Source organism: Silurus aristotelis (genome assembly GCF_946808225.1).
Source record: "Silurus aristotelis genome assembly, chromosome: 2".
NCBI lineage: Eukaryota > Metazoa > Chordata > Actinopteri > Siluriformes > Siluridae > Silurus > Silurus aristotelis.
In genome coordinates, this window is record NC_139575.1 from 3015457 (window position 1) to 3042365 (window position 26909).

At 41.4% G+C, this 26909-nt stretch overlaps 3 protein-coding genes across 3 annotated transcripts; 2 read left to right on the forward strand and 1 right to left on the reverse strand.

Annotated features, from left to right (window-relative positions):
• Window positions 1–6: 6 nt before the first annotated feature.
• On the forward strand, window positions 7–6147 carry plcxd1.2 (phospholipase C, X domain containing 1, tandem duplicate 2). Its single transcript, XM_083564025.1, has 6 exons — window positions 7–312; window positions 2283–2419; window positions 4292–4420; window positions 4518–4673; window positions 4781–4961; window positions 5281–6147. The coding sequence occupies exons 1-6, from the start codon at window positions 213–215 to the stop codon at window positions 5541–5543; spliced, it is 966 nt and encodes a 321-aa protein (XP_083420151.1). The 5' UTR covers window positions 7–212; the 3' UTR covers window positions 5544–6147.
• Window positions 5663–14220, reverse strand: gtpbp6 (GTP binding protein 6 (putative)). The gene is made up of 10 exons (XM_083563368.1): window positions 13519–14220; window positions 12287–12424; window positions 12140–12210; window positions 11886–12016; window positions 10196–10266; window positions 9893–10051; window positions 9577–9785; window positions 9351–9499; window positions 8577–8729; window positions 5663–5938 (listed from the first exon to the last, which is right to left on the reverse strand). Exons 1-10 carry the CDS (start codon window positions 13901–13903, stop codon window positions 5812–5814), a joined length of 1593 nt encoding a protein of 530 aa, XP_083419494.1. The 5' UTR covers window positions 13904–14220; the 3' UTR covers window positions 5663–5811.
• nit2 (nitrilase family, member 2) lies at window positions 8051–26909 on the forward strand. The gene is made up of 12 exons (XM_083564453.1): window positions 8051–8152; window positions 14372–15291; window positions 16154–16272; window positions 17008–17128; window positions 17249–17337; window positions 17578–17671; window positions 17756–17830; window positions 18599–18677; window positions 18771–18869; window positions 23629–23684; window positions 23786–24492; window positions 26055–26909. The coding sequence occupies exons 2-11, from the start codon at window positions 15264–15266 to the stop codon at window positions 23878–23880; spliced, it is 855 nt and encodes a 284-aa protein (XP_083420579.1). The 5' UTR covers window positions 8051–8152; window positions 14372–15263; the 3' UTR covers window positions 23881–24492; window positions 26055–26909.

Genomic DNA, 26909 nt, shown 5'->3' on the forward strand with positions numbered 1-26909 from the left:
CGCATTCTTGTGTTTTGCACAAAAGTGATGACAGGGTGCACAAACTTTTGCAGCCAAAACCAGGAAATACAGCCTCTGTTTCTGCCCCGTGCCTACACAACTTGTTTTAAGTGGATTATTTTAATTATTGGATGAGTTCTGGACACATCTGAAGCTTTTAAACCTGCTTTATTTGAAATAATTGTTGTTTTAAATGATTTGGGAGTCCGGAAATGGCGCCAGGTTTAAACAGCGACAGGAACACCGGGGACTGGATGAAATGTTTACCTGAAGAACTATGGGACATCCCTCTAACTAACCTCGCTATACCAGGTGTGAAAACAGACACTTTCAAAAAATAAATGAAAATTTATTCACGACATGTTTAACGGGACAAGTGAACTGTAAAACGTCGCTACTTTAGTTTTGCTTTTAGTTGCATTCCCTGACCTTTCCAATATGGCGGACGCACGCACCTGTAGTAATAGCTGCTACCTTACGTCTAGACATCCGCCATATTGTAAAGGTCAGGACTAAAATAAAAAAAAAAAAAAAAATAATAATAAAAAAATATATATATATATATATATACTAACACAGATTTAGACAGATTTGTTAACAATATTTGAGAGATATAGTCCTTTTGTGTACATAGAAAAAGTCTTAGATCTTTGAGTATAGCTCATTTAAAACATGGCCAAAAACAAGTGTTGCGTTTATAATTTTGTTAAATGTGTGTGTGTGAGTGTATATATTATATCTAAGACTTATTCTATGTACACAAAAGGACTATATCTCTTAAATATTGTTCACAAATCAGTCTGAATCTGTGTTAGTGAGCACAGAGAGAATCCATCCGCCTCACAGATTCGACAGCATGATTACTGCACAGCCTCAGGCCACAGCACAATGCCACAAGTTTTAAGGAAAAGTGCATTTGGCATGCTGACTGCAGGAATGTCCACCAGAGCTGTTGCCCCTGAATTGAATGTTCATTTCTCTACCATAAGCCGTCTCAAAAGGTGTTTCAGAGAATTTGGCAGTACATCCAACCGGCCTCACAACTGCAGGCCACGTGTATCTTCACCGCCAAGATTGTCTGAGACCAGACACCCGGACAGCTGCTGCAACAATCGCTTAGCATAACCAAAGAATTTCTACTCAAACTGTCAGAAACTGTTTCAGGGAAGCTCTTCTGCATGCTCGTCGTCCTCATCGGGGGTCTCGACCTGACTTCAGTTCGTCGTCGTAGCCAGCGTCTGGCACGTTGGAGAGGTGTTCTCTTCACAGATGAATCCCGGTTTTCACTGTACAGGCCAAAATGCATGAGGCAAATGGTGGTCACACCAGATACTGACTGGTTTCTGCACCCCCTGGACCCCCAATACAGTAAAACTGCACATTTTAGAGTTCCCTTTTATTGTGGCCAGGTTAAGGCACACCTGTGCAATAATCATGCTGTCTAATCAACATCTTGATCTGCCACACATCTGAGGTGGACGGATTATCTGGGCAAAGGAAAAGTGCTCACTAACACAGATTTAGACATGGGATGTTCCTGATCTGCAGTGGTCAGTGTTGGAACATTGGTGAACTGGCGACAGGGTCGTGGGCGGCCGAGGCTCTGTGATGCATGTGAGGAGCGAAGGCTGGTCCGTGTGGTCCGATTGAACAGACGAGCTCCTGTAGCTCAAACCGCTGAAGAAGTTCATGCTGTTGATTTTATATATATATATATATACTGCAGAAATATAAAAAGTTGACTGACTTCTTTTTTCAGTACACAACTCTGTAAGTAGGATTCTTGGAAAGTCATTAAAGGAGTGGCATGTAGCTAAATTAGGAAAGAGGGCAAAAATCTTCACAAACCAGTTTAGAGTCTGTTTCTGTTCATTGTCTGTTTATTCATTTCATTTTTCCTCTTATAATAATATAAAATAGAGCCTAATATAGCTTTATTCTAAGCTAAATAATCAGCAGTAGCTACATTCCTTCAGTCAATACTTCTTCAATATAATTACAGCTATTTATAATCCTACTGATGTAACATTATCAAAAAGAAGGCATACTATATCACCTTTTTAGTCATCTGTATTACTGTATTACATTTTTTATCGGTTTCTTTTGCTTGTTTAGTTGTTTTTGTATTTTCTGACCAACCTTTAGGCAGGTAGACGCACACTACTAATTAGTAGACTAGAAATCTAGAAATACCCCTAAAAATCCTGAGCACAGTTGATTGATATTAATGATATTTTTATACGGTTAGCATCGTAACAAGAATTTGACCTTCATCCGTACAGGAAGCCATGATGCCATGAGCTACTGCCTGGATATCACCTCTCCTCTACTACGATCTGAATCCGATTCCTTCAGACTCCTCGATCGAGTCTTCTATTGCTTTACTCGCCCCATCATTTACAAATGGGCTACTACCCAGGCATGTATACACCACATTCCACATCCATATCCATACCTGACTCAACACGTCTACGCCTCACCTACACGAATATAAACGTGTGTTTACACCTGTTTCAACATGTTCACATGTATTTCAAAAGGTTAACACCGGGTTCAGCAGGTCTATACCAGATTCAGCATTTTTTACACCCATTTCAGCAGGTTTATCAATGATTTAGCATGATTATACACAATTTAGCAGCTTTAAATCCAGTTCATCATGATTAATCCTGACTCGGCAGGTTTATATGCAATTTAGCATTTTTTTTTTTTATACCCGATTCAGTATTTTTACACCAAATACAGCAGGTTTATTCATTGATTCTGCATGTTTACACCTGATTTAGCATGTTTATAGCCAATTTGGTACGTTTATATCTGATTCAGCAAGTTTCTACCTGATTCAGCATCTTTACATCCAATTCAGCAGGTTTACACCTGATTCCTGATTCAGCAGGTTTATACTTGATTCCTGATTCAGCAGGTTTATACCTGATTCCTGATTTAGCAGGTTTATACCTGATTCCCGATTTAGCAGGTTTATTCCTGATTCGGCAGGTTTATTCCTGATTCGGCAGGTTTATTCCTGATTCGGCAGGTTTATTCCTGATTCCTAAATCAGTAGGTTTATTCCTGATTCAGCAGGTTTATTTCTGATTTAGCAGGTTTATACCTGATTAGTGATTCAGCAGGTTTATTCCTGATTCCTAAATCAGTAGGTTTATTCCTGATTCGGCAGGTTTATTCCTGATTCCTAAATCAGTAGGTTTATTCCTGATTCAGCAGGTTTATTTCTGATTTAGCAGGTTTATACCTGATTCCTGATTCAGCAGGTTTATACCTGATTCCTAAATCAGTAGGTTTATTCCTGATTCAGCAGGTTTATTTCTGATTTAGCAGGTTTATACCTGATTCCTGATTCAGCAGGTTTATACCTGATTCCTGATTCAGCAGGTTTATTCCTGATTCCTAAATCAGCAGGTTTATTCCTGATTCAGCAGGTTTATTTCTGATTAAGCAGGTTTATACCTGATTAGTGATTCAGCAGGTTTATACCTGATTCCTGATTCAGCAGGTTTATTCCTGATTCCTAAATCAGCAGGTTTATTCCTGATTCAGCAGGTTTATTTCTGATTTAGCAGGTTTATACCTGATTAGTGATTCAGCAGGTTTATACCTGATTCCTGATTCAGCAGGTTTATTCCTGATTCCTAAATCAGTAGGTTTATTCCTGATTCGGCAGGTTTATTGCTGATTCAGCAGGTTTACACCTGATTCCTGATTCGGCAGGTTTATTCCTTGATTTTGCATGTTTACATCCAATTCAGCAGGTTCTGATTCTGTATATTTACACCTGATTCAGTATGTTTACACCCAACTCGGCAAGTTTATTCCTTGATTCAGCAGGTTTATTCATGATTGAGCATATCTACACCTGATTCTGCATAAATACATTTCATTCCACATGTTCACATGACATACTTTAAGCTTTGATTCATGCCATGTACACTGGATTCAGGATGTTTTTGCCAGATTCAGATTTCTAATGGTTTGAAATGTCATTCACTGGTACTTTACACAAACCAGCGCTACATAAACTGCATCTGACCTGTGAGTTGCCTTGTGAAGGCGAGTGGAGCATCAATATAATAGTAATTTCAGGGTTAACAGAAGCCTGAAATAAAAAAAAAACAACAAAAAAAAACCCCTAGCTACATTATTTAAAGGGTTACCCTTTAATCTTTTAACATTACATATGGCTGCTTTAAATATCTTCACTCATTCCTCCTGTGCTGCTAAATACATTTTAACCTCTTTTAAAAAATGTTTCATCATTTATTTCTCAAAACAGCTAAAAAACATTGTACAGCAGCTGCAAGCGGGCGTCCGATACTTCGACCTTCGAATTGCTCACAAACAGAACGACGTGTCACGTGACCTCTACTTCACTCACGTCATCTACACCCAAGTCACTGTAGTGGTACGTCTACAGGCCGTTAGTCAGACGTTATTTTCAAGAACAATGATTCAAATAAAACAATTAAGTAATACAAAATATTCATAAATTTTAATCACAGGACACTCTGAATACCGTTGCTATGTGGCTGTCGGAACACCCCAAAGAAATCGTCATCCTCTCCTGCAGCCATTTCGAAGGTTTGAGTGAAAAACTGCACGAGGAATTTATTTATTCCCTGAAGATCATCTTCGGCTCTAAATTGTGCCCCCCTAAAGTACGTGGAAAATTCGACCTAAAAGACATTTCTAGCATCTCTGCTCCCAGTGGAGTTGTTGCCGAGTCATCAGTTTTCTAAACGTAGTCATTTCGTTCGCTTTCCAGGCTGATACGACTTTACGAAGCTTGTGGTCTTCGGGATACCAGGTGGTGCTGTCGTACGAGGATAACGCAGCGGAACACCATAAAGAGCTGTGGCCCGAAATCCCGTACTGGTGGGCGAACAAAGCCGACGCAGAGGAACTCATCCAGTACCTCGACTCGCAGAAACGTTTCGGTCGTCCAGGTGATTTCCATTTCAAAATCCGTTTCCGTTTTTTTGTTATAAAACTATACTTTGTACTTTTTATCTAGTTACAGTTACATTTCATGCCTCAGAAACGTCCGTTAGACGAGTTTGCTCCACTTTTCACTTACATTATAGCAGCTATAAATATTGTTCCTCTCTTTTTCCAAGAAATTAATTCATCTGTACATCTTCAAACACAATTAACACGCCGTAAATTGACCACAATAGTAAAATATATTCATTGCAGAATTATTGATTTGCAGACTTCAGAATATTCCGGGTGGATTTTTATTTTCTCTGCTCGTTGTCTGCACAGACGGCTTCTTTGTTGCGGGTCTAAATTTAACGGCCGACCGATGCTTCATCGCCTCCAACCCGCACATCTCCCTCCGGACCGTTACCATGGAGCAGTGGGAGTGCGTGAGGCGATGGCTGGAGGACCAGAAACCTGGATCTGACATGACGAGCCTCAACATCATAGCAGGAGATTTTATCGGCCTGATTCCACTGTGCTCCATTATCATCGATCTGAATAAAAAGTTACTGAAAGGCAGAAGCCCTAAAAAGGTGGAGGTGTGAACAGTTTGAGCTGCCTAGGTGACGGAATATCACTCCATTGTTTTTGCACACCTGGATTCATGGCAGCTGGATGCACATCTGTCAGACATTTTTATTAAACTGACTCCGGTCAAAAACGGTTAATTTTTATACACTTTTATTTCCTTTGTTTATACAATACATGTACAATTTATGTGGTTTCTGAAATGCTTTTATCAGTCAATGTTTACAGAGTTAAGAGGACAGAGACACGCCTCAGGTGTGGGACGTGACGCGACGTGACTCGACGCTACGTGACCTGGAACAGCTTCCTATAGCGTCCGTATGCTGCAGCTCCAATCACGACCTTGACTTCGGCAGAACAGTCGTCATCTCCGTCGTGCACTTCCTGAACGGTGGCTTCCTTATACAGCCAACTGCACATCACACACACACACACACACACACACACACACACACACACACACACACACACACAGAGATGTGTTAGGAGCAGTAATAATGCAAGAGAGTGTTTATGAAGTCTTTAGTGTTCTGTAAGGAGAACATAGTGTTCAGTTTACCCGTATTTAGTTTGTATTTACTATATGATTAAAAATTAAGAAATAAAATATTATAATCTTGATTTCACCTGGTCTCATATAATATACATACACTGTATTAGCAAAAGTATTGGGTCACCTGGTCATAAGTTGTGATTTTTGAGCATTGCATCCCACATTTAGCCCCAATGTGCTCTTCTAATTCCCTCCACTCTTCTGGGAAGATGTCCCACTAGATTTTGGAGTGTGTTTATGGATATTTGTGTTCATCAGACACAAGGGTGTTATGAAAGGTAGGTACTGATGTTGGTGAGGTGAGGAGACCTGGGGTGCAGTCAGCGTTCACATTCATCCCAAAGGTGTTCAGTAGGGATGAGATCAGAGCTCTATAGCAGGAGATCTTCCTCTCCAAAGCATGTAAACCAGATCTTCAAAGAGCTCACTTTGTGCACAGGGGCAGTGCCATGCTGGAGCAGGTTTGGGTTTCCAAGTTCATTTTCCAGTTTATTGAAGCGCATCTAAAGACGTCCCGTATAATTGAGTGCTTCCAGGTTTGTGGTAACAGTTTGGAAAAGAACCACATATTGCAGGAAAGGTCAGGTGTCCAAATACTTTTGTCAAATAACAAAAATCAGTAATAATAAACTGTGTTAATAAAAAAACAAGCCAATTTTAGTTTTTGCCCCCAACTGTACTGAACTGTGACTTAAAATCCAGGCACACACACTTGTATTTCCTACTTGAACTAGGAGACACAAACCGTTCCAGGTTTGTTCACAAAAACATCTCCATGAAGTGTCCAGCACATCAGAACAAGAACAAAAACCCAACTTGCCTCCTGCTACAGCCAAATATTTTTGCTCCCCAGTTCCTGTTTTTTTTTGTGCAGAGTTGAGTCTCTTAGCCTTGTTTCCATATCAGATGTACGGCTTTTTGGCCGCAATTCTGCCAAAAAACACAACTTCTGGCCAGAATTTTCAGACGGTAAATGGGTGTCCTACTGGTTTCTGCCAGTTCTTTGCTGATGTTCATCTTTCAGGCTTAAAGGGAAATATGCATGATGTGTCTTTCATGCTCTGCTCTGCCGACAACTGCATCTACGCTCCTCAACATGGCCCGTTTCTTAGTGCAGAGCCTTTTCTTATGCAGTAGAACTACCTTGTGCTCTGGTTATGATGTAGGACCTGTGACATGAAACTGTCTTCCACAACCTCAGAGCAGAGTTTTGCTGGTTCCCTCACCCAGTTTGAAGCTCCTACACGGAGGTTTCTGTTTCACTTAATGCCCCTGTTTTAACCTACATATCAAATTGATGATGATGATTCGCACCCGTTTGGCAGAATTGGTTAATCCTGAATCTGATCCTACAAACGTTCTCGCCTGCGCTTTAAGTTTGCAATCTTGCGTACCAGTGTAGATTTATTCATTACTAGAGACTCAAAGCTCTTTCCGTACGTCGCTCTGGATCAGGGCGTCTGCTAAATGGCGCAAATGTAAATGTAAACAACAGGAAAACACCCGCGACCACAAGTGATTCGCCTCTTGCTAGTGTGAATGCTGTGAACATATGCTGTTTCACCAGAACATTTGAGGTGTAAAAAAAAAATAAATACATCTGAGGTTTAGAGACCTACAGAAACAGATCTTGTGAATTTTGACCCAAACGTTCAACACTGGAGCAACAGTAACAAGGAGCTCCAGTTACTTTACAGTCTCCTGAAGGTCTTATTGTATCTACACCATCACTCTGTCTGGTGTGAGCAGAAGAGTAAAAAAAGATGGTGTTTATACTGTATATTAGGTTGCTAAATAAAGAACTGAAAGTGATGGTTTGAAGAAGAGGGTGTGGTCAGGCGGTGTAGGTAAATGGGGGAGGGGCTGTTGTAGAGAACGAGTGAGTAATGGATGATTAAATGCGCTTTTTTTATTTTGGGAAATGCATTTCTTTTCCTCCTTAGTAAGCTGTTCAATGCTCTGAGAGAGAGAGAGAGAGAGAGAGAGAGAGAGAAAGAGAGTGTGTGATGGATCGTCTTTCTCTCTTACCAGAGTGGAGGTGAAATAGAGCCTGAATAGTGCAAACCACCGCAAGTCTTTTTATTTCTTATCGATTTTCTCCGCCGTGTGTACTTGTGCGATTAAACGTGTATAAACCTCATTATACGTGAGTTTGGAGGGTTTTTGTACACACTGCAGGGAACTGCTCAATCTATCACACAATCTATGGAGCATTTTTGACAGATTCTGACCTCAGTTTTGGGTCATAGCCCAGACGTCTAGACGTCACAATTTGTCAAACTCGCTCAAATCCTAACGCCCATTTTTCCTGCTTCTAACATCAACTTTGAGGACAAAATGTTCACTTGCTGCCTGATAAATAAATCCACCCACTAACAGGTGCCATGATGAAGATCATCAGTGTTCTTCACTTTATAATGTCCTAATGTTGCCTGATATATTAGGATGAAGAACAGTGTTCCTTTCATTTTCCCCACTCTTCTGTCTCATCACTTACCCTAACTGAGGGCTGTTGAGATCCACTTTCAGAATCATGGTTTGTTTCCCGGTGGACTTCATGACGGATTCTTCAACTCTCTGCTTCAACTCGTCCAGGCCCAGCTCGTTCAGCGCCGATATCGGGACGGCCTCGGGGTCAGGTGACTCGTACCTGAAAAGTCAGTGATATAAAGTTTAGACGGCAGAGATGTAGAATTCTGATTGGTCAGAAGGTTTTGTGGAAGGGTGAAGTGGTAGCTTAGTGATCAAGGCTCTTAACCCTGTGTGTTCCAGGAGCGCTGGGAAATGGGAAGGAAGAATTTCACTGAAATCGCTGATAGGTCTATTTTTTGTAACAGTTATGTCCAAAAGTATTGGAACACCAGACTTTTTCAAATCATACATGTTCCTACTCAAACTTTTCCCCAAAAATTTGGAGGCACACAATTGTGTTCTTTGAATGCTTTTGGTAGCAAGAGATGTTTCTACAAAGTCACACATGTATGAAGATACATGGGTTGGAGTGAAAGATCTGCTATAGAGCTCCAACCCTATTGAACTGAATGAATGTGAATGCTGTCTGCACCCCAGGCCTCCTCACCTTCTCACCTACATCACTTCCTGACTTCATTAACACCTTTGCTGAATGAATTTCCACCAAATCTTCACAAGATCTAGTGGATCGTCCTCCCAGAAGAGTGGAGCTTATTATAACAGCAAATGGAGACTAAATGTGGAATGAGATATCTCAGAAGACCACGTCATCCCTATAAAAAAAAAAATTCAAACGTACCCTTGGACAAGGTCGATCTTGTTGTGCACCTCTATGATGGAGTTCATGAGCCTTTCTGGGATCTGGAGATTCTTTAACACATTAAGAACGTTGACTTTTTGATTCACCGTCTCTGGATGGCTGATGTCCCTCACGTGAACAATGAGATCCTGAGAACCCAGAGAGAAGACGTCATGAGGTCGGGCTCGCAAACGTGTGCGCGAGTTCGGATTCGGGAGGTGCGTACGGAATGTGCGACGTCCTCCAGCGTGGCTGAAAACGAGTCGATGAGTTGGTGCGGCAGCTGAGACAGGAAGCCGATGGTGTCCACGTACAGCACGGTCATGTGACTGGGGAGACGACCGCCGTGGATCGTTACGTCCAGGGTGGCAAAGAGTTGATCTTTCGGCTGGAGAGCGACGTCACCTGTCAGAGCTTTGATTAGCGTCGTCTTACCTGAGGAGACAAACCCGTGTCCTAATCAAGACTGTGCAGAACTTTATGAGGTTTGTGGCTTGATGCCACCTCAGATGTAACTCTGGAACAGTGGGAACTGGTCTCACCACAGTTGGTGTAGCCCATGACCGAGACGATGGGGAAGTCTTTGTGTTTGCGCTGTGTTCGGAGCATGTGTCTCTTCTTCCTCAGTCTCTCGAGAGCTGAGCGGATCTTCAGCTCTTGCTCTTTTAGCAGCCTCTGCTGCACTTCATACAGAGTTTCACCTGCGCGCGCACACACACACACACACACACACACACACACACACACACACACACACACACACACACACACACACACATACATACAGCCATCAATCAATCAAGCAAGAACCTCCAACAGAGTCAAAACCTTTACTGCTCTCTTACCCGAGCCCATGATGTACCTCGAACCTCCACCCTGCTGATCCAAGTTCCCTACTTCGTTCTTCAGTCGAGACCTGGTAGGTGACATTTCCCAGTTTAAAGCTCATATTCTGTGATGTAATGTGGAATATCATGTGCAATCTTCATCTCTGAAGCTCTGTAAAGTCTAAGAAACCTTAAATGTAGAGCTACATAACACAACACAGAGCTACATAACACAACACAGAGCTACATAACACAACACAGAGCTACATAACACAATGTAGAGCTACATAACACAGAGCTACAAAACACAATGTAGAGCTACATAACAGAACACAGAGCTACATAACAGAACACAGAGCTACATAACACAATGTAGAGCTACATAACACAGAGCTACAAAACACAATGTAGAGCTACATATCAGAACACAAAGCTACATAACAGAACACAGAGCTACATAACAGAACACAGAGCTACATAACAGAACACAGAGCTACATAACAGAACACAGAGCTACATAACAGAACACAGAGCTACATAACAGAACACAGAGCTACAAAACACAACACAGAGCTGCATAACACAATGTAGAGCTACATAACACAGAGCTACAAAACACAATGTAGAGCTACATAACAGAACACAGAGCTACATAACAGAACACAGAGCTACATAACACAATGTAGAGCTACATAACACAATGTAGAGCTACATAACACAGAGCTACAAAACACAATGTAGAGCTACATAACACAGAGCTACAAAACACAATGTAGAGCTACATAACAGAACACAGAGCTACATAACACAATGTAGAGCTACATAACACAATGTAGAGCTACATAACACAATGTAGAGCTACATAACACAGAGCTACATAACAGAACACAGAGCTACATAACAGAACACAGAGCTACATAACAGAACACAGAGCTACATAACAGAACACAGAGCTACATAACAGAACACAGAGCTACATAACAGAACACAGAGCTACATAACACAATGTAGAGCTACATAACACAATGTAGAGCTACATAACACAATGTAGAGCTACATAACACAATGTAGAGCTACATAACACAATGTAGAGCTACATAACACAATGTAGAGCTACATAACACAATGTAGAGCTACATAACACAATGTAGAGCTACATAACACAATGTAGAGCTACATAACACAATGTAGAGCTACATAACACAATGTAGAGCTACATAACACAATGTAGAGCTACATAACAGAACACAGAGCTAAGGACTAAAGTAAGTGTCCTTCACCACATAAAGTGCATCGTGTGGACACTCATTTAGAACCATGACTTACCTGAAAAAACCCGTGTGTTCAACACTCTGAACTCGCGCCTGAAATTCCAGCCAATCACAATCCAGCATTCAAACCTGAACTTTCAGCCAATCACAATCCAGCATTCACACCTGAACTTTCAGCCAATCACAATCCAGCATTCACACCTGAACTTTCAGCCAATCACAATCCAGCATTCACTCCTGAACTTTCAGCCAATCACAATCCAGCATTCACACCTGAACTTTCAGCCAATCACAATCCAGCATTCACTCCTGAACTTTCAGCCAATCACAATCCAGCATTCACACCTGAACTTTCAGCCAATCACAATCCAGCATTCACTCCTGAACATTTAGCTTCAGCTAATCACAATCCAGCTTTCCCTATGGAAATCATCTACCTGAGCAGTGGAATCTCCGCCAGCGAGATCTGGAGTTTTGCCTCCTTAGTTCTTGCATTCCGGCGAAAAATATGCAGAACCAGCGAGTATCTGTCGAACACCTTCAGCCCCCAGGCGTCCTGAAGCTCTTTCTGGAACGACAAACCAAGAAGCAAGTGAACCGAAAGTCTCATCAAGAGTCTCATCAAGAGTCTCATCAAGAGTCTCATCGTTCATTTTTCGTTTATTTTTTCTGATAGATCTCAGAGTCTCACCTCTGACACGGCGGAGAGGCGCTCGACGTTCATGAACACCGCCGAGACGCCGGGGGTTTCTCTGATTCTCTCTGCACAAATCCACAATAAAATGAGATGCGTCTCCATAAATCACATCATATTACCTCAGAGGGAGAAATCACACACCTGTGAGCATCTGAAAATTTCCCTTCCCGAAGATTGTTTTCTTTTCTGGTGTTTTGGTGGAGAGGATGATCTTATCCATGACGCTCCAGTTCTGCAAGGTGCTGACAAGACCTACAGCCTCAGCCATCTGCAGATCAGCTTCAGATTCCACACAATTAAACCCCAACCAACATCAGCAACATTATTTATATATATTGAGGAAATAATCACTAGTAAAGATGGAACCTTAAAAAAACCACCACCTTTCTACAGTCTGCGGGTGCAGCCACGTCCCAGAGTGCAACACTTGGACGTGATTCGTCAGTGATGTCAGTGATTGCGTTTCAGTGTGGTACGGTTTCAACCCGGTGATTAAAAATTAAATGTCCTCCCTTTTTTTTCCCTATTCATTTGTAAAAGAAAGAAAGCAATCCTGCTAAAAGAAAAAGCCATGGCCAGACTTTGCCTTTTCCCTTGTGCAGTAGAAGAGTCTGGGTGTTGAACTTGCCTGCCTTTCACCAATTGAAACCATTTGGAGCATCATGAAATGGATAACAAGACAAAGAAGACCCAGGACTGTTAAGCAGCTTGAATCCTGTATCACACACAACACACACAACTTTTTTCTCACTGAAAACTCCAGCAGTTCTTCTCCTCAGTTCCCAGACATATAGACTGTTGTTAAAAGCACAGCTTTTGCTGCACTTTTTTTTTTTTTTTTTTAGATGTTTTAAAATCAAATTTAAAATGACTTTTTTTTCTCTCTTAAAAACAGTAAATTTGCTCAGTTTAAACATTAAATGTGTTCTATTGTGAATAAAATATGGGTTTATGAGATTTTCTGGATTTTATTAACATTTCACCCAATTTTTTGGAATTGGGGTTGAAGTAAATTGACTATTTTTTGTTTGTTTATTTTTTTAGTATTCTGACTTTCTTTTTGCTTGTTTGTATCTTTTTTGAGATCCTGACTAGTTTCCTTATATGTTAAATATTTACATATAATATTTAAATACACTAATGAGAACCTTGGTAGATCGTGTCCAGCAGGTTTTCTGCTTTTTGGACATTTCTCTCATTGTTTCATCACCCCCGTGACCTTCTCCTCATCACGAAACTGCTGATTCTGCTTCAGAACTTCAGGACAGTCTGTAGATCAAACCCAGGTCTTATGGTTGATGTAAAGGTTCTAAAAAGGCTCGCTGGTCCTCATGACGGCCCACAGGAACCCGTCTGTCCTGACAGAGACTCACCTGTGGTCAGGTATTGCTTTTTCTGTCCCCATTTCACATCAGGATGAACGATAAACACCCGGTGGTCCTCTTCTCCGATTCCTACAGGCCTGTGCTGCTGAAAAAGCTCCTCGACTTCTTCATCCTCGATGAAATCCTTCTCATCTTCATCACTCTGCTCTTCTTCATGATCATCACCAGGGTTGTGGGTCTTGCTCTTCCTTTTACACACAGTTCCTGAGAAGGTCCTGCTGGAGAAACACCACTGCAGAGACTTTGGGATGGATGTCTTTGGACACCGTGTGACATCATTCATCTGATTTGATTTCAACCTAATGAGTGGCGTTGTCCAGGATGAACATCTTCTCCAGGAAAACCTCATCACACTGAAGACATGCTTAAGCATTATGAAATTGCTCTTTATAACACATTAAACTTATAACAAGACTCAGAAATTAATTAAAAGTTCATACTAATAACCACAAAGTCAATAAATTCACAGCAAAACGTTTAGGCCCAAAAGTCTGGTGGAATAAATAGTCCAAATAGTACTAGAGTACTAAAGAGTATGTACCAATACAAAAAAGCGGGTTTTTGTAGAATACTAATGAGTGTACTAGCGCACTAGAATAGTGCGCTAGTACACACGTGTTCTACTTCCTACTTTCTTCTTCGTCGCCTTTACTGCAGGTGTAGAAGCAAGTGCTGCCCCCTGTCGAGCCTGTACTCTTACTGCATCACAATTTCCGCCTTGTTTTCAAAGCTTTTTTTAAAAATTAAATTTACTTGTTCATCAAATTTTTTTAATATAGTTTTAGTTACTGTTTAAACACTAAACATTCATTCATTCTATCTTTCTTTCTTTCTTTTACAGTTCACAGATGTATATGGACTGTTGTTAAAAGAAGAGGAGATGCTACACATGGACTTTTCTAACTTTTTTTTTTTTTATATACATATAATAATATGTTCTATTGTGAATAAAATATGGGTTTATAAAATTTGCAGCCATCAATTTCAAAATGACCTTATAATTTACCTTAAAATGGTAAATTCCCAAAGTTACTAATTGTTCATTTTATATGCTTTTCATTTATTTCTCCCTCTCTTTCCTTTTAAAGGTGAAAAATATTACTTTTTAGAAACCTAACTAACAGGTTTTAAAACATGACTCTTATTTTGAAAGGTCTGCGTTCTGCTCGCTCTCGTTCTGCTTCCGGGTTATGAAAACACATTTGAAGTATAATGTCATATTTAATATGATTAAAAGTATTCCGATACGAAGAATTTGCTATGAAAACATTCTGCTTACAAAATAAAAAAAGAATTACTTTATAATAAACAAGCAAATAATAATCAGGTTTTGAAACAAGCCGCTTCGCTGCTCCGTGCGCTTCCGGGTTGTAATCGGATGCATGTTTTAAGTACAATTCTGATTAATATAAGTAAAAGTTGGACAAGTAATGCGTATGAACAAAAACACTTTTGCTAATTGAATAAAACAAATCCTTATAACCGAAAAAAAGTAAGAAACGGACGGGATTTTGAACAAGACTCTTAGTTTGAAAGGTCGTCACTCTCCTTTGCTGTGCTTCCGGGTTTTGATCAATAGGCAAATTGGAGCGTCATTTTGCGTCTTTTAGCGTCTATTAAAGCCTTTGATGACTTCCGCAAACAATAGCGGAGGGAGGAGCGTTTTGTATTAGATTGGACCGGAGAGATCGGATCTGTACAGCGGTGGAGAGGAGCGCGGAGTCTGGAGCTCCATGTCTGGGATCAGGAAAGTCATGACGAGTGAGTGTCATAACGCTATGAACTCTTTATGAAGCCTTATGAACACGAACGAGCAGCTCACTCGTTCACTGAACCCGAGTTCAAACTAAAATATAAAACAATAATAATAATAATAATAATAATAATTATTATTATATTTAAATAAATAATATTAAAAATAAATAATAATAATAATAATAATAACTCTTCACGTTAGTTAAATTAGTCACGTGACCCCCCCCCCCCGATTATGTATATTAGAAAATAATTGAATAATTGATATTGAATAAATCACATGCAGTGTGTCACGCTGTTTTAACATGACAAATCACGTGTGCACAAATCCAGCTTCATAAACATACTTTACAATTAGAGATTACAGTTTGTGAAAGAAGCACATCTGGAAAAGTGAAGTGTCCCTATACTTTTGCCCACATAGTGCAGTGTGTGTGTGTGTGTGTGTGTGTGTGTGTGTGTGTGTGTGTGTGTTTCTATAATAAAAAATCTATAAAAAATAATATAACAATATCTATAAATAAATACAGTCATAAATATAAAAATACATTTAAAATATATAAAAATGCTGTAACAAAATCTATAGAAATCATCAGCAAATCTATACAATATAATGTAAAAAAAAAAAAATATATATATATATATATATATATATATATATATATAAAAAATAGTGTAAAAAAAAAATCAAAATCTATTTAAAAAAACTACTACAAAAAAAGTTATATATACAAAATATATACAAAATGCTGTCAAAAAAATACTGAGAATAAATAACCAAAATGTGTGAGTGTTTGAGTGTGTGTGTGTGTGTGTGTGTGTGTGTCTACAGTTATCATTGTATAATGATTGTATAAATATGTTCCAGACTTCCGCCTGGCCGTGGTGCAGCTGCACGTCACACAGCTGAAATCGGAGAACTTGTCTCGAGCTCAGAAGCTGGTGAAGGAGGCGGCAGGTCAGGGGGCAAAGGTCGTGGTCTTACCAGTGAGTATAAACACCATGAGAGGAAAATCAGGACTTTATTCACCATCATTATTTCATGTTATATCAGAAATCAGACCCAAACATGTTCCTGGTTTGTTTACAAAGCCGGCTTCATGAAGACCTACACAAGAACTTTGAGGATGGATTTGGACTGGAATTGATATCAGCAGTCTGCTACAATGGTTTAGGACCACATGTTTCATTAACCTGTTTATTTCATATGTCCAGAAGCTCTCTCCAAAATCGAGTGGAACATCCAGAAGAGTGGAGGTTATTCAAACCTTAAAAATAGAGACTTATGTAAATCTGGGGCTCAAAGATCTCTCTTTTCATGCTCATGTGTCCACAAACTTTTGCTCATGTAGTGTATCTGTCTGTCTGTCTGTCTGTCTGTCTGTCTGTCTGATCGTCCGTCTGTCTGATCGTCCGTCTGTCTGATCGTCCGTCTGTCCGTCTGTCTGTCTGTCTGTCTGTCTGTCTGTCTGTCTGTCTGTCTGTCTGTCTATCTATCTATCTATCTATCTATCTATCTATCTATCTATCTATCTATCTATCTATCTATCTATCTAGGGTAATTACTGCTTCAGGAGTTTGGTGAGAAAGACTTGATCTGTAAAACAGTGCAGTGTTGTGATACGCTGCAGTGGGTAATCTGCAGTGGTGTGATGGGGATGTGTGTGTGTGTGTGTGTGTGTGTGTGTGTGTGTGTGTGTGTGTGTGTGTGTGGGTGTGTAGGAATGCTTTAACTCTCCGTACGGGACGGGATACTTCGCCAAGTACGCTGAGAAAATTCCGGGAGAATCGACGCAGGTCTTGTCCGAGGTCGCTGCTGAGTGTGGGATTTATCTAGTAGGAGGTGAGAACTTTCTGTCCTTTATATACAATCTGGATCACTCTAATCACTGTGTGTGTGTGTGTGTGTGTGTGTGTGTGTGTGTGTGTGTGTGTGTGTGTGTGTGTGTGTGTGACATTTTAGGCTCTATCCCAGAGGAGGATGGAGGGAAACTCTTTAACACCTGCCCAGTGTTTGGACCCGATGGCAAATTATTGCTGAAACACAGAAAGGTGTGTGAGTGTGTGTGAGTGTGTGTGAGTGTGTGTGAGTGTGTGTGAGTGTGTGTGAGTGTGTGTGAGTGTGTGTGAGTGTGTGTGAGTGTGTGTGAGTGTGTGTGAGTGTGTGTGTAAGATTGTGTGTGTGTGTGTGTGTGTGTGTGTGTGTGTGTGTGTGTGTGAGAGTACACCATACTCATCACATATCTAATATTAAAAAATATTCCTCTAAGTTGAACTGCTTTCTCCTCACAGATTCACCTGTTTGACATCGACGTTCCTGGGAAAATCCGTTTCCAGGAGTCGGAGACGCTGAGTCCCGGGAGCAGTTTATCGGTGTTTGAGACACGTGAGTGATCTGCTGCTGATTTGGTGGATTTAATGTTTCTCTTTTCACCATCATCTTTATTATTTTCTCTGTTTCCCCATACAGCGTACTGTAAAGTGGGAGTCGGGATCTGCTATGACATTCGCTTCGCAGAACTGGCCCAGATCTACGCAAAGAAAGGTGACTCTTGGATCTCTGTAGTGCTTTTAGGAGCTCAGAGACTGAGAGCAAATGCTTGAATAGACATCCTGAAACACTTTATTACTCTCACATCACAACAACCTGCTACAGAGTTCGTCCTTGCGTTCACGTTGGGTTATAGCAGCTATAAACAGTCATTCCCTCAACAGATGTGTTTTTATGATCTTTATGTCAAAAAGGAGAAGAAAAGGGCAGATTGTGATGTTAGCTGAGATGCAGAAGAACGTGAATACTCCTGTCCTGAGATTAACTCTGAAAGTGCTGACACTGGAGACTCCTTCCATAAATGTTCAGTATAGTATAAAGGAAATTGGAACAAGTTTGTGGACACCTGACCATATGATTGGTCTGTGGAGATTCAGGTACTGATGTAGGTGAGGAGGCCTGGAGTGCATCTAACATTCACATTCATCCCAAATGTGTTCAATAAGGTTTGGAGCTCTGTAGAAGGAGATCTTCCACTCCAGCTCATGTAAATCAGATCTTCATGGAGGAGCACTGTCATTCTGGAACCGGTTTGGGTCTCCTAGTTCAAGTAAACCAAATGTATCCAAAGACGTCCTTTACATTTGTGTGATTTCAAACTGTTTGGAGACGAAACAAATATGGCGTTGGGTGTCCCAATACTTTTGGCTTTAATATACTAAGTATACTACATAAATGTGTATGTATATATATATATATAAATGTGTAAGAAAAAAGGTGTGTGATTTCTTTCTTTATGTGTGTGTGTGTGTGTGTGTGTAGGTTGTCAGTTATTGGTTTACCCCGGAGCCTTTAACATGACCACAGGACCTGCTCACTGGGAGCTGCTTCAGAGATCTCGGTCTGTACCTTTACCGTCTCCGTCTCACGTCTCCTACACTCGTCTGTTTCCTTCTTGTGTGTCAGTGTTTGCTCTTGTGTTTCTCTGCGACAGGGCGGTGGATAATCAGGTTTACGTGGCCACGGCTTCGCCGGCGAGAGACGAAAATGCCAGCTACGTGGCCTGGGGTCACAGCTCGGTCGTCAACCCCTGGTCAGTACAGTGTTCTTCAGTGTGTGCAGGTTGGACTTGTTTGGTTTAGGATCGTTTATAGGTGCCTTTTTGCGTCAGAGCTCCACATTTTATCACCAGAATACGTTGCTACGAACTGTAACTGGGACGTACCATAGCGTATCCTCTGTGATAAAAACAACCGTGATTATACTGTAGCACAAGTGTATCACTGTGCTGAGAATTCTTCAAGCTTGAATCCAGGAGGTGGAGCTTAGTGACAAACGCAGATGCAAACAGATCAGTGTTAGAGACCAGTGTGTTTATGAACAATCACTCATTCATCACACATTTAACACTTTTTTGTCCGCATCGGTTTTTTTTTTCACTCCAGTCCAGTCCAGTTTCACACTACAGTTACGGGTCAGGTACAGCTGCAGGTACAGTTATAGGTACAGTTACAGGTCGGGTACAGGTACAGTTACAGGTACAGGTACACTTACAGGTCGGGTACAGCTACAGGTACAGTTATAGGTACAGATACAGTTACAGGTCAGGTACAGCTGCAGGTACAGTTATAGGTCCAGGTACAGTTATAGGTACAGTTACACGTCGGGTACAGCTGCAGGTTTAGTTAAAGGTACAGGTACATTAATAGGTACAGTTACAGGTCAGGTACAGCTGCAGGTACAGTTATAGGTACAGGTACAGTTACAGGTCAGGTACAGCTCCAGGTACAGTTATAGGTCCAGGTACAGTTATAGGTACAGTTACAGGTCGGGTACAGCTGCAGGTTTAGTTAAAGGTACAGGTACAGTTACAGGTCAGGTACAGCTGCAGGTACAGTTAAAGGTACAGGTACAGTTACAGGTCGGGTACAGCTGCAGTTACAGTTAAAGGTACAGGTACAGTTACAGGTCGGGTAAAGCTGCAGGTACAGTTACAGGTCGGGTAAAGCTGCAGGTACAGTTACAGGTCAGGTATAGCTGCAGGTACAGTTAAAGGTACAGGTACAGTTACAGGTCGGGTACAGCTGCAGGTACAGTTAAAGGTACAGGTACAGTTACAGGTCGGGTAAAGCTGCAGGTACAGTTACAGGTCGGGTAAAGCTGCAGGTACAGTTACAGGTCGGGTAAAGCTGCAGGTACAGTTACAGGTCAGGTATAGCTGCAGGTACAGTAAAAGGTACAAGTACAGGTCGGGTACAATTACAGTTATAGGTTTATGTACAGTTACAGGTCAGGTACAGCTGCAGGTACAGTTATAGGTTCATGTACAGTTCAGAACCCAGCCATTATGGATGCACAAGCCAGTGCACTCTTAGTGCCGGTCCCAAGCCCGGGTAAATGGGGAGGGTTGCGTTAGGAAGGGCATCCAGCGTAAAACATGTGCCAAATCAAATATGCGGATCACAAATGAGAATTTCATACCGGATCGGTCGAGGCCCAGGTTAACAACGACCGCCACAGGTATCGTTAGCCGACAGGGTACCGGTGGAAATTGGGCTACTGTTGGCCGAAGGAGGAGAAGAAGAGGTGGAAGACGTCTACAGAGACGGCAGGGAAAGGAGAAGTGTAGGAGAGTAGAGGTTAGGGTTGGTACTTTGAATGTTGGTACTATGACGGGTAAAGGAAGAGAGATAGCTGATATGATGGAGAGGAGAAAGGTAGAGATGGTGTGTGTTCAGGAGACCAAGTGTAAAGGGAGTAAGGCCAGGAACATTGGAGGTGTTTAATCTGTTTTATCATGGTGTGGATGGAAAGAGAAATGGTGTAGGGGTGATTCTGAAGGAAGAGTAAAGTAAGAGTGTAGTGGAGGTGAAGAGAGTTTCTGATAGGGTGATGATCGTGAAGCTGGAAGGTGAAGGGATGATGATAAATGTCATCAGTGCCTATGCTCCACAAGTTGGCTGTGAAATGGAGGAGAAGGGAAAGATTCTGGAGTGAATTAGATGAAGTGGTAGATGGTGTACCTAGAAAAGAACGATTGGTGATTGGGGCAGACTTTAATGGGCATGTAGGTGAAGGGAACAGAGGTGATGAGGAGGTGATGGGTAGGTATGGTTTTAAGGAGAGGAATGTGGAAGGGCAGATGGTGGTAAATTTTGCTAAAAGGATGGAAATGGCAGTGGTGAACACGTATTTTAAGAAGGAGGAGGATCATAGGGTGACGTATAAGAGTGGAGGAAGGTGCACACAGGTGGACTATGTGCTATGCAGGAGATGCAACCTGAAGGAGATCGGAGACTGTAAGGTGTTGGCGGGGGACAGTGTAGCTAGACAGCATCGGATGGTGGTCTGTAGGATGGTTTTGGAGGTGAGGAAGAAGAGGATGAGAGTGAGGACTGAAAGAAGAATAAGATGGTGGAAACTGAAGGAGGAAGAGTGTAGTGTGAGGTTCAGGGAAGAGGTCAGACAGAGGCTCGGTGGTGTTGAAGAGGTGTTGGATGATTGGGCAAATACTGCAGGAGTGTTGAGGGAGGCAGCTAGAAAAGTACTTGGTGTGACATCTGGAAATAGAAAGCAAGACAAGGAGACGTATTGGTGGAATGAGGAAGTGCAGGAGAGCATAGGGAGAAAGAGGTTGGCAAAACAGAAGTGGGATAGACAAAGTGATGAGAAAAGTAGGCAGGAGTACAAGGAGATGCGGCAGCAGGTAAAAAGGGATGTGGCGAAAGCCAAGGAAAAGGCATATGAGGAGCTGTAGGAGAGGTTGGACACTAAGGAAGGAGAAAAGGATTTATACCGATTGGCCAAGCAGAGGGACCGAGCTGGGAAGGATGTACTGCAAGTTAGAGCAATAAAGGATGGAGAGGGAAATGTGTTGACTAGTGAGGAGAGTGTGTTGAGAAGATGGAGGGAGTATTTTGAGCAGCTGATGAATGAGGAAAATCAGAGAGAGAGAAGGTTGGAGGATGTGGAGTTGGTGAAGCAGGATGTAGATAGGATTAGTAAGGAGGAAGTGAGAGCAGCGATTAAGAGGATGAAGAATGGAAAGTCGGTTGGACCAGATGACATACCGGTAGAAGCGTGGAGATGTTAGGAGAGATGGCAGTGGAGTTTTTAACCAGATTGTTTAACAGGATTTTGGAAGGTGAGAAGATGCCTGAGGAATGGAGAAGGAGTGTGCTGGTACCGATCTTTAAGAATAAGGGAGGTGTGCAGACCCGCAATAACTACAGGGGAATTAAGTTGATTAGTCACACCATGAAGTTATGGGAAAGAGTAGAGGAAGCCAGGCTGAGAGAAGAGGTGACCATCTGTGAGCAACAGTATGGTTTCATGCCGAGGAAGAGCACCACAGACGCATTATTTGCTTTAAGGATGTTGATGGAGAAGTATAGAGAAGGACAGAAGGAATTGCATTGTGTATTTGTGGATTTAGAGAAGGCTTACGACAGAGTGCCGAGAGAGGAGTTGTGGTATTGTATGAGGAAGTCTGGTGTGTCAGAGAAGTGTGTGAGGGTCGTGCAGGACATGTATGAGGACAGTGTGACGGCAGTGAAGTGTGCAGTAGGAAAGACAGACTGGTTCAGGGTGAAGGTTGGACTGCATCAAGGATCGGCCCTGAGCCCTTTCCTGTTTGCAGTGGTGATGAACAGGTTGACGGACGAGGTCAGACAGGAGTCTCCCTGGACTATGATGTTTGCAGATAATATTGTGATTTGTGGTAAGAGTAGGGAGCAGGTTGAGAAGAGCCTGGAGAGGTGGAGATATGCGCTGAAGAGAAGGGGAATGAAAGTCAGTAGGAGTAAAACAGAGTACTTGTGTGTAAATAAGAGGGAGGGCAGTGGAGTGATGCGGTTGCAGGGAAAAGAGGTGGAGAAGGTGGAGGAATTCAGGTACCTGGGGTCAACAGTGCAGAGTAATGGAGAGTGTGTTAGAGAAGTAAAGAAAAGAGTGCAGGCAGGGTGGAGTGGGTGGAGAAGAGTGATAGCAGGAGTGATTTGTGATAGTAGGGTATCTGCAAGAATGAAAGGGAAAGTTTATAGGACTGTGGTGAGACCTGAGATGTATGGATTAGAGACAGTGGCATTCAGTAAAAGACAGGAGGTGGAGCTGGAGGTAGCAGAGCTGAAGATGTTGAGGTTTTCGTTGGAAGTGACGACGATGGACAGGATTAGAAATGAGTTTATTAGAGGGACAGCACATGTAGGATGTTTTGGTGACAAGGTGAGGGAGGCGAGATTGAGATGGTTTGGACATGTGCAGAGGAGGACATGAATTATATTGGTAGAAGAATGATGAGGATGGAGCCACCAGGTAGGAGGAAAAGAGGAAGGCCAAGGAGGAGGTTCATGGATGTGGTGAGGGAAGACATGCAGGTAGTTGGTGTGAAAGAGTCAGATGTAGAGGACAGGGTGGTATGGAGACAGATGTTCCGCTGTGGCGACCCCTAATGGGAGCAGCCGAAAGAAGAAGAAGAAGAAGAAGAAGTACAGTTACAGGTCAGGTACAGCTGCAGGTGCAGTTATAGGTACAGGTACAGTTACAGGTTGGGTACAGCTGCAGGTGCAGTTATAGGTACAGGTACAGTTAAAGGTACAGTTACAGTTATAGGTTCAGCTACAGGACCTACTACTAGTATAGGCCAGTTACAGGTATAGCTATAATTACAGGTACAGCAACATGTACAGCTACAGTTACTGCTAGAGGTAAAGGTACTATTACAGGTACTGTTAGAGTTCCAGTTCCAGCTATAGCTACAGTTAAGCTACGGGTGCAGTTCCAGGTGTGCTGTGTTGTATTTATTGTATTATACAGAAAACGCTTGACCCTCAATCCATTATTTGCTCTTTCAGGGGTGAAGTGATCACAAAAGCACAGTCGGAGGAGAGCGTAGTGTACGCAGATATCGGTGAGATTTACTGTTTCTTCAAACTAAGAAGTTTATTCGGATATTCAGTGATCAGATAATTGCTCTCGTATACTTGATTCGTTATTGTGCTTCTCTCGTAGATCTGCAGTACCTGTCTGACGTGCGTGAACAGATCCCGATCACAAAGCAGAAGCGTAACGATATATACGAGGTTAAAGTAGTTAACGAGGGCTAAGCAGACGATCGCTTTGCCTGACTGCGACCCTGTTTATACCTGCTACATCTCAGATCTGAATTATCGAGATCAAAAAATCTCCAATTCCCACAGAGGTTTTATAATAAATTCAAGTCTATTTTCAATAATATCTGCTTGGTGCATTTGTGTGTGGATAATCCCAATTCTGGCATCCTGTATAATCCATATAATAATTTCTTCTATTCAAATGTAATATAAATTATCCCTATCCTGATATAATCCCACTTTCATCTGGATGTAATTGTGACATAATCCTGATATTATCCCATTATTCCCTATCCAGATGTGGTAAATCTGAGTGCATCCTCTCTGGATATAATTCACATAATCTCTGTCGAGATCCTCAAATAATCCCTGTCCAGATATAAACCTGCTTTTCCATATATTTAAAATCTCTTTTTGTATGTATATAATTCCAATAATCACTATTTGCAAATAATTATAATAATCCCTACCTAAACAAAACCATCAGTTTCTGAATAATCCCGTTATCCTCTATCTGGATAAATCTAATATAATACCAATAAATCCTATTAGAATGCGATTCATTAAAAATTAATTTCAAGTATTTATCTACAGTGAGGAAAATAAGTATTTGAACACCCTGCTATTTTCTCCCACTTAGAAATCATGGAGGGGTCTGAAATTGTCATCGTAGGTGCATGTCCACTGTGAGAGACATAATCTAAAAAAAAAAATCCAGAAATCTGAACTAGCTAGAACACCTGTCTATCAGCTAGAATTCTGACCCTCAAAGACCTGTTGGTCTGCCTTTAAAATGTGCACCTCCACTACATTTATTATCCTAAATTAGATGCACCTGTTTGAGGTCGTTAGCTGCATAAAGACACCTGTCCACCCCATACAATCAGTAAGAATCCAACTACTAACATGGCCAAGACCAAAGAGCTGTCCAAAGACACTAGAGACAAAATTGTACACCTCCACAAGGCTGGAAAGGGCTACGGGGAAATTGCCAAGCAGCTTGGTGAAAAAAGGTCCACTGTTGGAGCAATCATTAGAAAATGGAAGAAGCTAAACATGACTGTCAATCTCCCTCGGACTGGGGCTCTCAATGACCTCGTGATCTCAATGTTCCTAAGGAAGGTGGGAAATCAGCCCAGAACTACACGGGAGGAGGTGGTCAATGACCTAAAAAGAGCTGGGACCACCGTTTCCAAGGTTACTGTTGGTAATACACTAAGACGTCATGGTTTGAAATCATGCATGGCACGGAAGGTTCCCCTGCTGAAACCAGCACATGTCCAGGCACGTCTTAAGTTTGCCAATGACCATTTGGATGATCCAGAGGAGTCATGGAAGAAAGTCATGTGGTCAGATAAGACCAAAATAGAACTTTTGGGTCATAATTCCACTAAACGTGTTTGGAGGAAGAAGAATGATGAGTACCATCCCAAGAACACCATCCCTACTGTGAAGCATGGGGGTGGTAGCATCATGCTTTGGGGGTGTTTTTCTGCACATGGGACAGGGCGACTGCACTGTATTAAGGAGAGGATGACCGGGGCCATGTATTGCGAGATTTTGGGGAACAACCTCCTTCCCTCAGTTAGAGCATTGAAGATGGGTCGAGGCTGGGTCTTCCAACATGACAGTGACCCGAAGCACACAGCCAGGATAACCAAGGAGTGGCTCTGTAAGAACCATATCAAGGTTCTGGCGTGGCCTAGCCAGTCTCCAGACCTAAACCCAATAGAGAATCTTTGGAGGGAGTTTAAACTCCGTGTTTCTCAGCGACAGGCCAGAAACCTGACTGATCTAGAGAAGATCTGTGTGGAGGAGTGGGCCAAAATCCCTCCTGCAGTGTGTGCAAACCTGGTGAAAAACTACAGGAAACGTTTGACCTCTTTAATTACAAACAAAGGCTCCTGTACCAAATATTAACATTGACTTTCTCAGGTGTTTAAATACTTATTTGCAGCTGTATCATACAAATAAATAGTTAAAAAATCATATATTGTGATTTCTGGATGTATTTTTTTTAGATTATGTCTCTCACAGTGGACATGCACCTACGATGACAATTTTAGACCCCTACATGATTTCTAAGTGGGAGAACTTGCAAAATAGCAGGGTGTTCAAATACTTATTTTCCTCACTGTGTATAATCATGATAATCTCAATCTGTCCAGATATAATCCCGATATTCCGTATTTCAATATAATCCTACAGATTTCAATCTGGATCTTTAATAATCATCCCTGTCCAGATATAATCCTGCTATATATTTAATATAATCCCACAAATCCCTATAAGGATATATTTCCAATAATCTGTATTTGATAATGCTGATGATCCCTACCTAAATATAATCCTTATCATTTTTGTTGGAATATAATGTCTCCATCCTGTATAATTCCAATAATCCAGGTACCAGGTATAATCCCTTTTTTGTCTAGATATAGACTTTTCTTGATCAACAAGAAATAATCCCTTTTAGGCAAATTGCTGATAATCTTTATCTAAATATAATCCCTATAATCCTGATAATCCTTATAGGTAATTTTTTTCCTACACAGATATAATCATTATATCCCACTCTCCAAATGCAATCCCTATATTTTCTTTTTGGGTATAATCCCTGTAATCCCTGTATGGATAGGATCATGAAACCTGTAGGTATAAATCTTTGTTGCATTGTTTGTTCAGTAACTTCACAAAGTGCCTGAAAGATCAACCTTCTCATTCCTAGATCAGTATTTGTCTCAGGACTGGGGAAAACACATCATTCTTATTAATGCTGAGAAAATTCCAGCTGCACATCTGGTGTATGGCACTGTTTCTGTTTAATGTTTTACTTAATATTCAGAACGAATCCTGATTACTGTGAATACTGTTTATATCCTCCTGTGGGAGGAGTCTCTGATTGACAGGTTGCAGTTTCCTGGATCCTGTTTACCAGATTAAATGCATGTTTCGTGGTCAAGAATGAACGATGTAATGAACTTTGACAATGAAAAGAATAAATTTTAAAAATGTGTACGCCA